Source organism: Saccostrea cucullata, unplaced genomic scaffold, assembly GCF_032062105.1.
Source record: "Saccostrea cucullata isolate Sc308-1 unplaced genomic scaffold, CSIRO_AGI_Scuc_v1 ctg1612, whole genome shotgun sequence".
NCBI classification, from domain to species: domain Eukaryota; kingdom Metazoa; phylum Mollusca; class Bivalvia; order Ostreida; family Ostreidae; genus Saccostrea; species Saccostrea cuccullata.
In genome coordinates, this window is record NW_026921433.1 from 149051 (window position 1) to 161226 (window position 12176).

At 32.6% G+C, this 12176-nt stretch overlaps 2 protein-coding genes across 2 annotated transcripts; one reads left to right on the forward strand and one right to left on the reverse strand.

Moving 5' to 3' along the window:
- Window positions 1-749: 749 nt before the first annotated feature.
- Window positions 750-3549, reverse strand: LOC134259955 (small ribosomal subunit protein uS12). The gene is made up of 4 exons (XM_062742548.1): window positions 3488-3549; window positions 2729-2885; window positions 2428-2548; window positions 750-931 (listed from the first exon to the last, which is right to left on the reverse strand). The coding sequence occupies exons 1-4, from the start codon at window positions 3489-3491 to the stop codon at window positions 785-787; spliced, it is 429 nt and encodes a 142-aa protein (XP_062598532.1). The 5' UTR covers window positions 3492-3549; the 3' UTR covers window positions 750-784.
- Window positions 3550-3738: 189 nt separating this feature from the next.
- LOC134259956 (V-type proton ATPase subunit S1-like) lies at window positions 3739-12171 on the forward strand. The gene is made up of 9 exons (XM_062742549.1): window positions 3739-3881; window positions 4852-4978; window positions 7095-7172; window positions 7497-7716; window positions 8225-8310; window positions 8715-8938; window positions 9369-9416; window positions 10683-10878; window positions 11365-12171. The coding sequence occupies exons 1-9, from the start codon at window positions 3739-3741 to the stop codon at window positions 11572-11574; spliced, it is 1332 nt and encodes a 443-aa protein (XP_062598533.1). The 3' UTR covers window positions 11575-12171.
- The last annotated feature ends 5 nt before the right edge of the window (window positions 12172-12176 follow it).

The following is a 12176-nucleotide window of genomic DNA, read 5'->3' on the forward strand; positions in this document are numbered from 1 at the left end:
ATCGCCTTTATCGTAGAGCTTGGTTGTTAGAATACCGTTAAGGTCTTTTTCAAGTAAAATATCCAAATATGAAACAGATGTATCAGACTCCGTGGTATCTTTTATCACAAGCTAATACCAGCTAGGATATATCGCATCTTCATAAGAATGGAAATCAGGAGTTTAAAGTAGAAGTTTGAAATCCCTTTCACAGATTTTCAGATACACCCCCCTCCCATTGAAATCCCATCAATTCTTCAGATAACCCTCCTCCAATTGTGTGGGGTAAGCGGTCCAACAAGTTGATAAACAAGTCGGTATGAGAGCTTTTAAAGCTATTGTTTTTTTTTATAGTCCAACTTATAATATTTATACCCTCCCTTCCAAGTCACTAAACAAAGATGTGCCCTTTTACAAAATCAACCTGGTCTGCAAATTATTGCCATCTTGTAGTCTCATGCATTTATTACAATACTGGTTATCATATTTAAGTTTAAATCAGGTTCTTTTCAAATATATGCATGAAACATACTTTCCTAAAACAATTCATTTTTTTTAATCATTACCTCTTAGTTTGCCTAGAAAATGTTTTCTCATGATTTCAACTTGCAGTTCAGACCAAAATGTCAGGAATTGCAGGCCTTGTGAATTTAAAAGAAATAGGGAATTTGAAACGTTGTTAGGAATTTAGATATGTCTTAGATAAAAAACATTCCTTGAACAACATTAAAACTTTGCAATTCTTCCTTCTCTCAAAAAACAAAACAACATTTCCCTCGAAAGTCTTTATTACATTAATTACATCTTATGACCTTGGTCGTTCTTTCTTCCCCTTGAACAGAGCGAGCAGTGAAACGTTAGCCACTTTGACGATCTTAAATCGGACTCCGGGAATATCTCCTACGGCGTGACCTTTTCTACCGAATCCAGCGACCAAAACTTCGTCGTTTTCCTGTAACAAGAGATCATCACTGTATAACTCCAAAGCTAGGCATAATATCTTTTTCACATTTTTTACAATGTATGTCTAATTTTTTCATACCTTTAGTCTTCAAATGCATATACATCAATATCGCTTTTAATTGACAACATACCTTAATCAGTATCAATATACCTCATTCTTTTTTGAATCAGGAAGCAATACTTGACTTATAACTATGCTGATTAAACAGCAAAGGTCAACAATTTTTTTTTTTTGAAAAAGTATAAAATATCAAAATCGTAAAAAAGGCAGGAAAATGTCAGATATTTCAGACTACACAATTTTTGTTGACAAATACGAAGACCATTAAAAAATTATGCGGACTTGTTGCACAGAAAAAATATTTGAAGGCATATTGTAATCGGGAAAAATGTCAAACATAATATAAGAGAATCTTTACTATAAACCAATGGTCTTCAAAATTTCATATCAAAATGTTGTAAATTGGTATCAATTTTGAGTGATTTTTCAGGACATATCATTAAATCAAGGAGTAGCAAAGGCCTGACGTCACAGGCATTATAAAAAAACATGATATTGAGCTTTCATTTTCTCAACATTTTCCCAAGAGTACCTATACAGTTTGAGTTACCTTATCTACTCAGCATCCAAACACCATTTCTTGTCAAGATTAAAATATATTAAACAAGTAAAGAATATTCTTTTTTTGTTTTAAAAACAAGAACTGCAAGTATTTATGCATCTTCGCTAGCCAAGGGTTTCTGATACGCTACTCTCCTCATAAACCCTTGGCCTACGGTGAAGTCAAAGTCTTAGACGGGATTGTTTTCCGTCACATGATCTCGAATCTAACAGGTATGCACAGATTACGTCATCGCCAGAAGTAAAGACACGTTAAAAAAAATTAAATCAAAGTTTTTTCAAGGATAATTAAGAAGCAATAATTGAGTTATGTTTATTCATAATTTATAGAACAAATCGGAAGCTTCAATATAGATTTTTAATCACACATTTAGAAGATACTGGATGACACCATGGCTATTCATAGAATTTAATAGTTTTTGATTTCCGAGATTAAAGAGTCAAGAAGAATCCCGAACGCAAATATTGTCATTTACAAAAAACAATTGCTGATTGGTCGACCTGGGTGTACTGAAATCCAATCAGAACTCGGGGAAAAAAGCCCGATTTCTATGATCACCGTAGGCCAAGGGTTTATGAGGAGAGTAGCGTATCAGAAACCCTTGGCTAGCGAAGATGGTATTTACGAGATATAGTGTGATATTGGTGACTCTCAATCACGTTCTTTACAGTCCGGATAAAGTTTTCGTCGATAATCTTCTTCCTGTCCTCCCGTATAGCCTTTTTAAAGAGGTCTAAATTTTATTTTACAAGATGTGTTTATAACCATTAAGAAACCAATAATATTAGCTATTCACGGGTTTCATGTAAAGAAATAATTTATCTTTTGTAAGAAACTTAAATCATAACAAAACATTCTTCACCTCTACATAGTTAAGACAGCCGTCGTTGGGTACAAAAGCTGTGATTTTCTTTCCGTTCTTAATAAGCTGGACTCTTACGCATTTCCTAATAGCAGAGTTTGGCTGTTTGGCTTCAACTCCACTACGAAAAAGAAAACACAGATTTTTAGCATTGAATAAATAAATAGAAAAGTGATTTCCATTCATATGAACCAAAAATATTTAAAGACAGTGTATTAAAGTTTGTGACCACCCTTAACATATTTCTACTTTTAAAAGCAATGCAATCTACGAAATCCAACATATGAGATATATAACTTACACTTTTTCCAGGACGATTCCCTTGGCGTGAGAGGACCCCTGGAAGGGCTTGACCCATCTTGAGGGTAAATGGGCCTTCTTATAGTCGTTATCGTGCCATTTCTGGTCACGTCTGTGGTTCACCTGTTTTCTGGCGGTTCTTAAACCCCTGGGTTTACCTGTCAAATAAAGAAGATGCAAAGTACCTTTACCTACTATTTACCATATTATATTCTCATCAGTTTTCAAAACTCTGTGTCAAAAGTATTGACTTGTGTGGTGTGGCTCATATTAGCCCTTTTCGGACCTTGAGAAATTTAAAAAAAAAAAAGAAAAGGCAAAATTTTGAAATATTTGTGTTTTAAATTAAGTTTTGTAATTGAATACAGTGTTAGATTGTCAGAAGGGTTGTACAATATCCTCATCTCCTCGAGTTGTTAAAATTTTCACAAAATTAGTCCTTTTTTTCATTATATGAAAAGCTATGAAAATTTACTAAGCTTGTCATTTTGGAATTTGTATACCTACATTTTTTTTTTTAAAAAGGTAAATTTCAATTAGGATAGGTTCCTTTTGAAGTTTTGCAGGGGGTGAGAGTGTTATAGTAAGCCCTGCTATGTGTTTAATTGCTCAAGACTAGGTGCTTGTAATGCTTATCCGCATATAAATATGACAAATCTAGTTTATAACAATGGTTTTCAATCAAAACCTGGTGAGTTTTCTTCTAAATTTTACTCCGAAATTACAGCAAAATGTAAACCACGTGCAAAACACAACATACCCATAATGGCGACTAAAGGAAAAGAAAGATCTCGTGAGTTATCGCGAGAGCAAAAAAAAAAATCGCGAGATTTTAGTACTAGTCTAAGCGACGTGTTTGGCGACTATGTAATTTGGTTTATTTTTCTCAATTGTTATTATAAAAAGGTTAGTAATAAATATTGACTCATATGATATTTAGAAAACTTTTTTTTTTTTTATTAACGCAAGATTACCGGAAATTCATATTCTTCCTTTTGGTTCCGAAATTATATGTCAATCAGTCACATGATTTCCAGTCACGTGGTATTTGCTGAATCAATCATGGAGTCCAGAGGGAAGTTACTGATTATTTTGGGGTGTTTTTCCTTTGCATTTTCTGCTAAAGTACCGGTTTTATTGTGGTCTTCTTCCAGGTAATAATGGTGTAAATAAACCACTCTCTTAAATCGTTATTTTAGATATCTCTTTCAGTTCTCATGTGTTATTTTGATGTGACCCTCCCAGGGCATCTTAGAAACGCAGGAATTCTACTACAGAGTTGTAGTTTGAACAGTTAAAGAGACACATTCAAACCACAGTTAGACTGGATTAAAATCAGATGTTTTTACGCTCCGAAATTCTAATGGTCAGAATTTCGGAGCGTAACAAAAATCTGATTTTAAATTTAATCAGAATGGACTGTAAAGTGTAACAGGAAAGGAGAAGATGTATGGCTGGACTGAAAATCGAACCCAGGACCCCTACATCTCTAGTCAGGTGCTCTACCGACTGAGCTATCCAGGCTGATATCCACGGCCCTTACCATTACATTTCCCCCTCCTTTAAAGGTCTTTGCCCTCGAAGACACAACCAAAGTTCTTATTGCCCCTGGCAAGACTTTCACCTGCAGTATATATTCCAGGGGTGGTCAACGGCACCAAATCTGTAACAGGAATAAAACACAGGGTTCAAAATTAAAATATATTAAAATTCAAATGTATTTGTGGATAACTTCAGTGGTTTTTTTTTTAAACAAAACACCTTCAGTTGAAACGACAAACCTGGTTGGAATGCAGGTAAATGTATCAAAATAGTTATTGAAAAAGATCGTGAAAAAAAATTAACACATTCACTAAAATATTGGTATATTGATGGTCACACAACATGCAAAAAGGTATTCCACTAATAACTTAATTTTGAACCCTGTGTTGAATATGTAGTTTTAAATATGTTAAAAGAGAAAATTTGGATGGTAATCAGGGTGATATTTTCCTTCTTAGTATTTTATTCCTCTCTGAAATCTTATAGAATTTATTTTTTTAACTTCTTACTGCATAAATTTGTTAATTAATTTTCTTTCTTACTTAGTACTGCAGTTGTAATTTATTTTCTTTCCTCTATCAGATCTTTTGCTGACTTGCCACAGAGTAATGCAGGAAAAACCGTCCTGTCTACAGATTTTTCCCAGCGATACCTGAAGCCATTGACAACTGGAAAAGATGGCAACCTGGTTGTTTTTATGCAGGATAAGGTATTTTTTACAGCTTGTACAATAAATATGTTGAGTAAGTTCCTTTAAGGATTTAGATGTATAACAGGGCACTTCCGGTAAAAATGACGGCATTTGCCGATGATTGCCAATGTCGTAACACTGTTAATATCTGAAGAGTTATCGACCGTCGTAAACAAGCATGGCTCTTCATCAATACAACTTGATAGACGCTGGCATTATACATGTCACCAGAGCAGAGGAAAATAACTTAACAAAGGAAAGAACAAATCTTAAATTGATAGAACACCAAGATACAGTAGTTTCTTAGACAAATTGCTGCATAAACATTCTTTTCAAAGTAAAATACATACTTGGGTTTTTCCAAGTTCTAAAAATAGCACACATCTTTCGATATGTAAAGAAAATGAGGTAAGTTTTTATTTCTTTAAACTTTGTAATTTATTAACAGATTTCTGGTATTTCTAGTCATTTTTCAGTTAACATAGTTAAGAAACATGTAGAAGTTCACATCTATAATAATGTTAATTCGCTAAACTAGACCGCGGTGACAGCTATAGATCGGTACAATCGTTTACATAAAAAAAAAGTTCCCTGCAATTCAGAAAATTCCCAAGTTTTCTCTGATGAAAAAAATATGTTTCTGTGTGAAACCATGGACATAACACGTTTCTTGTTGCATAACTACATAACTGTGTTCAAAGGTTGAGATTCCAAAATGAAAAAAAAATATCTTCATGGTTCTAAATTAAAGGTTCATAGAATAGTAACAGAGAAGAAATTAATTTAAAAAAAAAGAATAAAATGTTAAGGACTAAATCATTTCTACTATTAGGTTTTTTTTTTAAAAATAAAAATAGGGAAAACTCATTTGGTTTTTGAATCTAGGCATTTATTTCATAGAGAAAAATTAGATGGGGAGGGGGGGGTTATCATAATAAATATTTATATTAAAATCTATTTTATTATCATGTTTTTCTGCAATTCCCTGAACATATGACGAGAAAAAATACCATTCTATTTCAGCTAAAATAATTACAAAATTACATGTACATTTTATTTATCTCCCAGAATTGTTCTTGTATAATACAGGTTTTTTTTCAAGGTTAAAAGGTCAACGACATTGTTAAAAATGTCATAAGGCTTATTCATTTATGTTGCTTTATACTCTTATCAATATATAAGCATGGCATAATCATACTAATGGTATTGAGAGTAAAAAGTTATATTTGTGTATCAGCAAACGGATATTAAAATTAGGGGTAGGGGTAGTAAATGCTTAATTATTCCAAAATATCCGGGTAAAAAATATTTTATGTATTTTATATTTGTACAATATTGATTAAAGTCAATTTCTATCAAAGTAATTTTTAGCCCACTCTTTTCATTTTTTTAATTAAAAAAATTAGAATTAATTGTTTTTGTAAGAAATACACACTTAACATTGAGCATGTTGAGTTACGTATTTTAATCTGGAAATTTAACTAGTTGATTGTAACTTTTGAAAAAAAATTCTTTTATTATAAATTGTCTATGTTATTCTTGTTCATCTAAAGTAAAATTACAGTCTGAAAGTGAGTTTATTTCATTTATTTCATTCATTTTATTCTTCTTCTGGTATTACACATCCTTCACTTTTTCCAACAGCGGGGGTATGATTTGAAAATCCTACTTTTTTCAAATATGTCTGGACAAAACTTTATGTAACTTTGGAATTAAAGCCTCCAAACACTAAAGATGAGGAAATATAAAGTAAAATTTCATTCTTCAACAATTAATGCTTGTTATACATCTAATACCTTAACTCACTGTATTTCTAAACTTTGGAAAAGATGATTTTATCTTTGTTTTAGGGCAGCCTTCTTTATAGCATCTCCTTTTTAAGTTGTCTCCAGTCAATGAAATGTGCAGTCATAAAAATCCATGGACTCTGATTCGTGCTTACAGTTCTGTAAAATAAAAAAAAATAAAGTTGAAAGGATGATTTAACACAGTTATTTAAATTTGAGAAAAAAAGATTCAACCTGATACTGTTTGATCATCATGATCATAAAGGCCTGCTTTAACCCCTACCCTATTTTATTAGATAACTCAGAGAGTCCTCACTTTGGTCTACTTTGTAATTTTTTTTTTAAAGCTAAGTCTTCAGGACTTCACCCAGCATGCCGATGTTTACAATCCAGACAGTGATGGCGGAGTCTTCAAGAACATTAAGGTATTATTAATCAAGAGTTGTCACATCCAAGTTATCTCAAACATCTATGGGACTGATAAAATCTTCAAGATATTATCAAGTTAGAGTAAAATATGTAAATAATAAGTAGTTGAGACTTGCAAATTACCTCTAGGAATTCAAAATATTTGTGTTAGAGGTTCCAAAATTCAACTTTAATAGAAATGATTGGAAAATATCTTTGTGTTTAATAACACTGTACCTGACAGGACAAAGAAACAAAAGTATTATGTAGGTATGAATTCAGCATAATAACAAATATTACAACTTTTCATATTTCAAAAAACAATTTCTTTGGTTTAATAGAGCTTCATGGATGACCTGTCTTCCTTAAGTCTCCCATCCGTTCATCTCCCTGGTCTGGCAGTGGATGAAACAATCAAGAAATTCAAAGGAAAAGTTCACCAAGTCAAGGGTCAGGACATGACCAAGATTGACCTTGACACCGCTGTTCCCAATTTGATCATTGTGACCTTGAACTCCATTTCTGACAGTCCCAGTGAAGCAGAAGGATTCCAGAAGAATGGTATACTTTTAGGCTTTTAGCACATAGATGTAGTACTAAAGCTCCCTGGTAAAGAAAAATCAGATGCACATAAAAGAGTATGTTTATCCAAATTTTTCCTTCTCGTAGACCTACAGTTCTGCAGCTAATACTATATAGATTTGCAGCCCACAGTTATTATGAAAAGACAAACTATGATGTCTAGAAGCAATGCATTTTATTTTATATGATTTTTTCATATGATTGTAGAAAAGATCCCATTTCTAAATAATTTAAATCTAAATTTTTTTTAGAATCCTTATATTTATGTGAACTTACAATCATGCTTAATGTTTACTTTAAAATTCGTTGATGTCCATTACATGTGTATTACACAGCAGTTTAAAGGTGAAAGTTTTCCATTTCCCAAAGTTTAATTTACTCTTTGAATAAAATATTACCTGGATCTTAGATTTTCAAATGCGACATCAGTAGTGCAGTAGCCTCAGTATTTGTTACATGCATCCCATGATAGTAATTGTCCTTGCAGATGAAGCCATAGCTAAGGTGATGAGACAGCTGACAAAGCGAGGCGTGAAGTACACTGCTCTCTATACAGCCAAGACCTCACAAGCCGTAAGTGTTTATAGACAAAAGTCTTATTTACAGATACCACAGCTTATTGTTGTCAGAATATAAGCTGAACAATTTGAAAAAAAATAAACCTGCTATTTTGTTTTTGTTTATATAACTCTGCCATAATGAACAGTTTGAGTACATTTTGTATTTTTTACATTGTAATCATGGTGATTCAGATGCTAGAAAAAGCTTTTAGTGAAATACTTTAATTAATTGTTTTCTTTTGCATCATATAGGTTTAGTTATGTTTTTTTTTACCAAAAAAAAAAGAAAGAAAACAAAATGAAAATTTAATTTATTACATTTGAAAATAAAAATAATTGAAAAGATACAATATTAATTTAAGTACATTCCTTGATGTCAAAGTATATGGAAGTATGAGAAAATAATTTTGTTTACAGGCGGGAAGTAGTGGTATGGAAATGAAGAGAAAACTCCTGAGTACACAGGAGGAGGCAGTTACACCTACTGTTATAAACGTAGCGAACGGAACGCTAATCAACTCCTCATGTCTCCTGATGTACATGCGATCCATTACCGTGGTGGCCCAGAATCAAACTTACGTCAGTAACAAAACGGAGGATATCTCTTCAGTCAATGTAACTTGTTCCAACGACACAGCCACGTAAGATACTGTAGACAGTCTCCAAATTTCAAATCTCAAAGCATTTAACTCTATTTCTTTTGAATACACTCTTTTAATGATGTAAAAAAAAATTCAAATATTGTTCCCTTTTCTAACACTTCAAATATTTATGTTTTTTTTTCATTGACAAATAATATGCTAGTATATAAAATGTTTTTTTCCTAAGGTCTAACTGAAAATCAGTTAACTGTATGCGTAATAGTAGTACAGCAAAACTCATTTAGTGCGAACATAGATATGGCGAATTTACGGATATATCGAAGTTATCTTGGATCTCTAATTATAGAAATTGAATAATTCGTTATACAGAAATAACAACTTACGGGTATGATAAAGTAATTTCATAGGTCCCAGTGACTTCATTATGACCGAGTTTTACTGTAGTAGCATATTTGTGTTTATTTTATAGCTTGATGTTTGATTTCAAGGCTGACACAGGGAACCAAATGTCTTTAAGGTAAATTTCTATCTAAGCAAGATATATATTTTAATAAATTTCAATCAATTAAAAATTTTTGGAATATGTTTTTAGGAAAGATATTCAATTCTTCAATATATCAGTTTATTAAAGAAACAGATCATTTGTGTAGCATATATTTCTTAAAGTGAAGGTAAAGATATAGAGAATAATACATACCCTTTTCCATATCACATCCTGTATCAGCCCGAGACACCAATATCAGCCAGAGGGCCGAAGGCCCGAGGGCTGACATTGGTCCAGGGCTGATACAGGATGTGATGCGGAAAAGGGTATGTTTTATTATATTTATTACATACTTAGTAATAAAATACAGAACACATTCAGTTGAGAAGAAAATAAGTAAATAATCATGCATGGACTTCTTACATACATGTACATAGTCTAATGTCTCTTAAGATTTGGGTTTGTTTCTACTTCTATTTCAATGCATTTGATCCGTAATTTGAAAATATTCTATAGTATTACATGTATTTGTAAATTAAGATTAACCTTATTTTCAAAAAGTTAAAATTAAGAGAATATGAACCCACCAAAAATTGTGTATGATCACAAGTATTGTTATTGTGGTTTAATTTACTAAGGGTGTGATATTGACGTCACAATAGCCATATCAGCCCTGCAGGGCTGATATGGATTTGCAGGGCTGATACGGATATCAGCCCTGCAAATCTATATCAGCCCTGCAGGGTTGATACGGCTATTGTGACGTCAGCCATATCGCATATGCAAAAAACCTGTATTTATTACTAAGTGTGTAATAAATAAGATTTAACATGTACATGTATGCATTTAACATTTTCTGAAAGAATCAAGTATTGAATTACATGTTTTTGAAGTAGTGATTATTACCCCCAGGCCTGATTATTATTATCAAGTTTTAAGTCTACATGTATAAGTGACTACTTTTATATCTGGTTGTCAGAATGAAATCTTTTTTTTTTGTGAATGAGAAAATACTTCACCTGAATACAGTGAAACCTGGCTAACCTGAAATCTACGTTTTTTTTGTCAGAATGATTAACAAGAATTTAGTATTAGTTTAATTTAGTAGTAGTAGTAGTATTCACAGGATGGCACCAGTGTTGGAATAAACAGTTTTCATTGTGCATGAATGTTAAACTACATTTCCTTTTTACCATTAAGAGGTTTAGCTTGCTTTGTATTTGTACACTACCAGGTTTTGTACAATGTTATTTCACTTGCTTTTTTTTGTTAATCATGTCTTATGTTTGTACTTTACAGCATGAACATGGCCGTAGGCAATGTCTCAGGATACTGGAGTGTTGTAGAAGCCACACTGACCCTTAACGGCCAAACTAATAACATCTCCCTGGACAGTGTGTCAGCCCCAAAGGGGTTCTCCTACCACTGCTCCAGCCTAGGGAAAGCCGGCAACAGCACGGGGGCCAACATCACCGTGTCCTTTGATGGATTCCAGGTAAGGGAGCAGGACCTGAAGGGAAGGTTTTTACGGGGGACTTTATTAAGTCACTTAAAATATAGTGTTATCTTTACACAGCACAAAGAAGAGTTTTTAAAAGGCAGAAACTTCTATAAATCTATGCACAATGTGAAATTTTATTATTATTTTTTTTAAATAAAGCCATGTAGGCTGAGTTAAAGGTGGCTTAAGAAAAAAAAAAAATTTCACTGATTTGTATTTCCAAAATTTAAACTTTTTTGAGTTTTGTAAAAAATAAAAAAAGTTTACACTTGAGATTGACTGCACATTGTTCAGAATTGAAATGGAAGGTTATGCAGATTGATCCATTTATGGTGCAGAGATGAAATGAAACATGCAAACACAGTTTGAACAGATTCAAATTACAATTATTGAAATGTTTACAACTGCTGTGAATTTCCAGTTATGATTAGTGAGTTATCTGGTGTCAGGATTAATGTTACAATATTTAACTGTTTACAGCTGCAGCCTTTTGGCGTGGTGAACTATCAATTCTCGGACGGCTGGGACTGTGTCCCGTTCTTCACGGAGGTGATCTGGATGGGGATCATTTCCACCGCGGTCCTTCTTCTTATTCTCCTCCACGGCTTCTCCATGTTGACCTCCGTCACCACCCAGGACAGGTTTGATGACCCCAAGGGCAAAACGATCACCGTCAATGTCAACGAATAGAGAATTATCACCGTCAATGAATAGAGAACTCAATCACATGTTTTTATACTTTTTGTAACGTAACATTCCGTTGAAATTAAGAATTAATTGCAGTTATACTGTAGACATACTTTTTTCCACTGAATTACAATTCCGCGGAATCTAAATTTCAGTTTAATTCGCGGATAGAAGATTTTCTAGATTGCACTATATTCCTTAAATTTATATTAAGTACGCTTGGACAAATTTCCGCGGAAAATTTGTGACCATGTAATAGCGTAAATTCATACCACGCAGAAAAAAAGTACTTCTACAGTAATCAAGCTATATGAATATGTCTTAGAAGAATTTTTTGGATTACATGACACTTAAGTATTTTATCAATTACATGATTGTAAAATTTTTGAGCATTGTTATTACATTTGACTGTGTAAAGGATTTTCTAAGTTATGAAAGGAATTTTTTTTAATAGTAATTTGTCAATTGAAATTGAATTGCTTATAAAGTCTGTTGTGTGATTTATTGCCAAATAAAATATTGTGAAGAAAGAAATGCTTGGTTGATAATAAAAAGTCACTGATATTAATTTAAGAAAATAAATAAAAATACCCATGAAAATTTCA

Excerpts from the sequence above, each read along its gene's own strand:
- LOC134259955 (XM_062742548.1), bottom strand. Across the intron at positions 2,549-2,728 it reads GGAATCGTCCTGGAAAAAGT|TGGAGTTGAAGCCAAACAGC; the intron begins GTAAGTTATATA and ends TCTTTTTCGTAG. Across the intron at positions 932-2,427 it reads GCTGTCTTAACTATGTAGAG|GAAAACGACGAAGTTTTGGT; the intron begins GTGAAGAATGTT and ends CTCTTGTTACAG.
- LOC134259956 (XM_062742549.1), top strand. The coding sequence starts at position 3,739 with ATGTCAATCAGTCACATGATTTCCAGTCACGTGGTATTTGCTGAATCA. Across the intron at positions 7,717-8,224 it reads AGAAGGATTCCAGAAGAATG|ATGAAGCCATAGCTAAGGTG; the intron begins GTATACTTTTAG and ends TTGTCCTTGCAG. Across the intron at positions 10,879-11,364 it reads TGTCCTTTGATGGATTCCAG|CTGCAGCCTTTTGGCGTGGT; the intron begins GTAAGGGAGCAG and ends AACTGTTTACAG.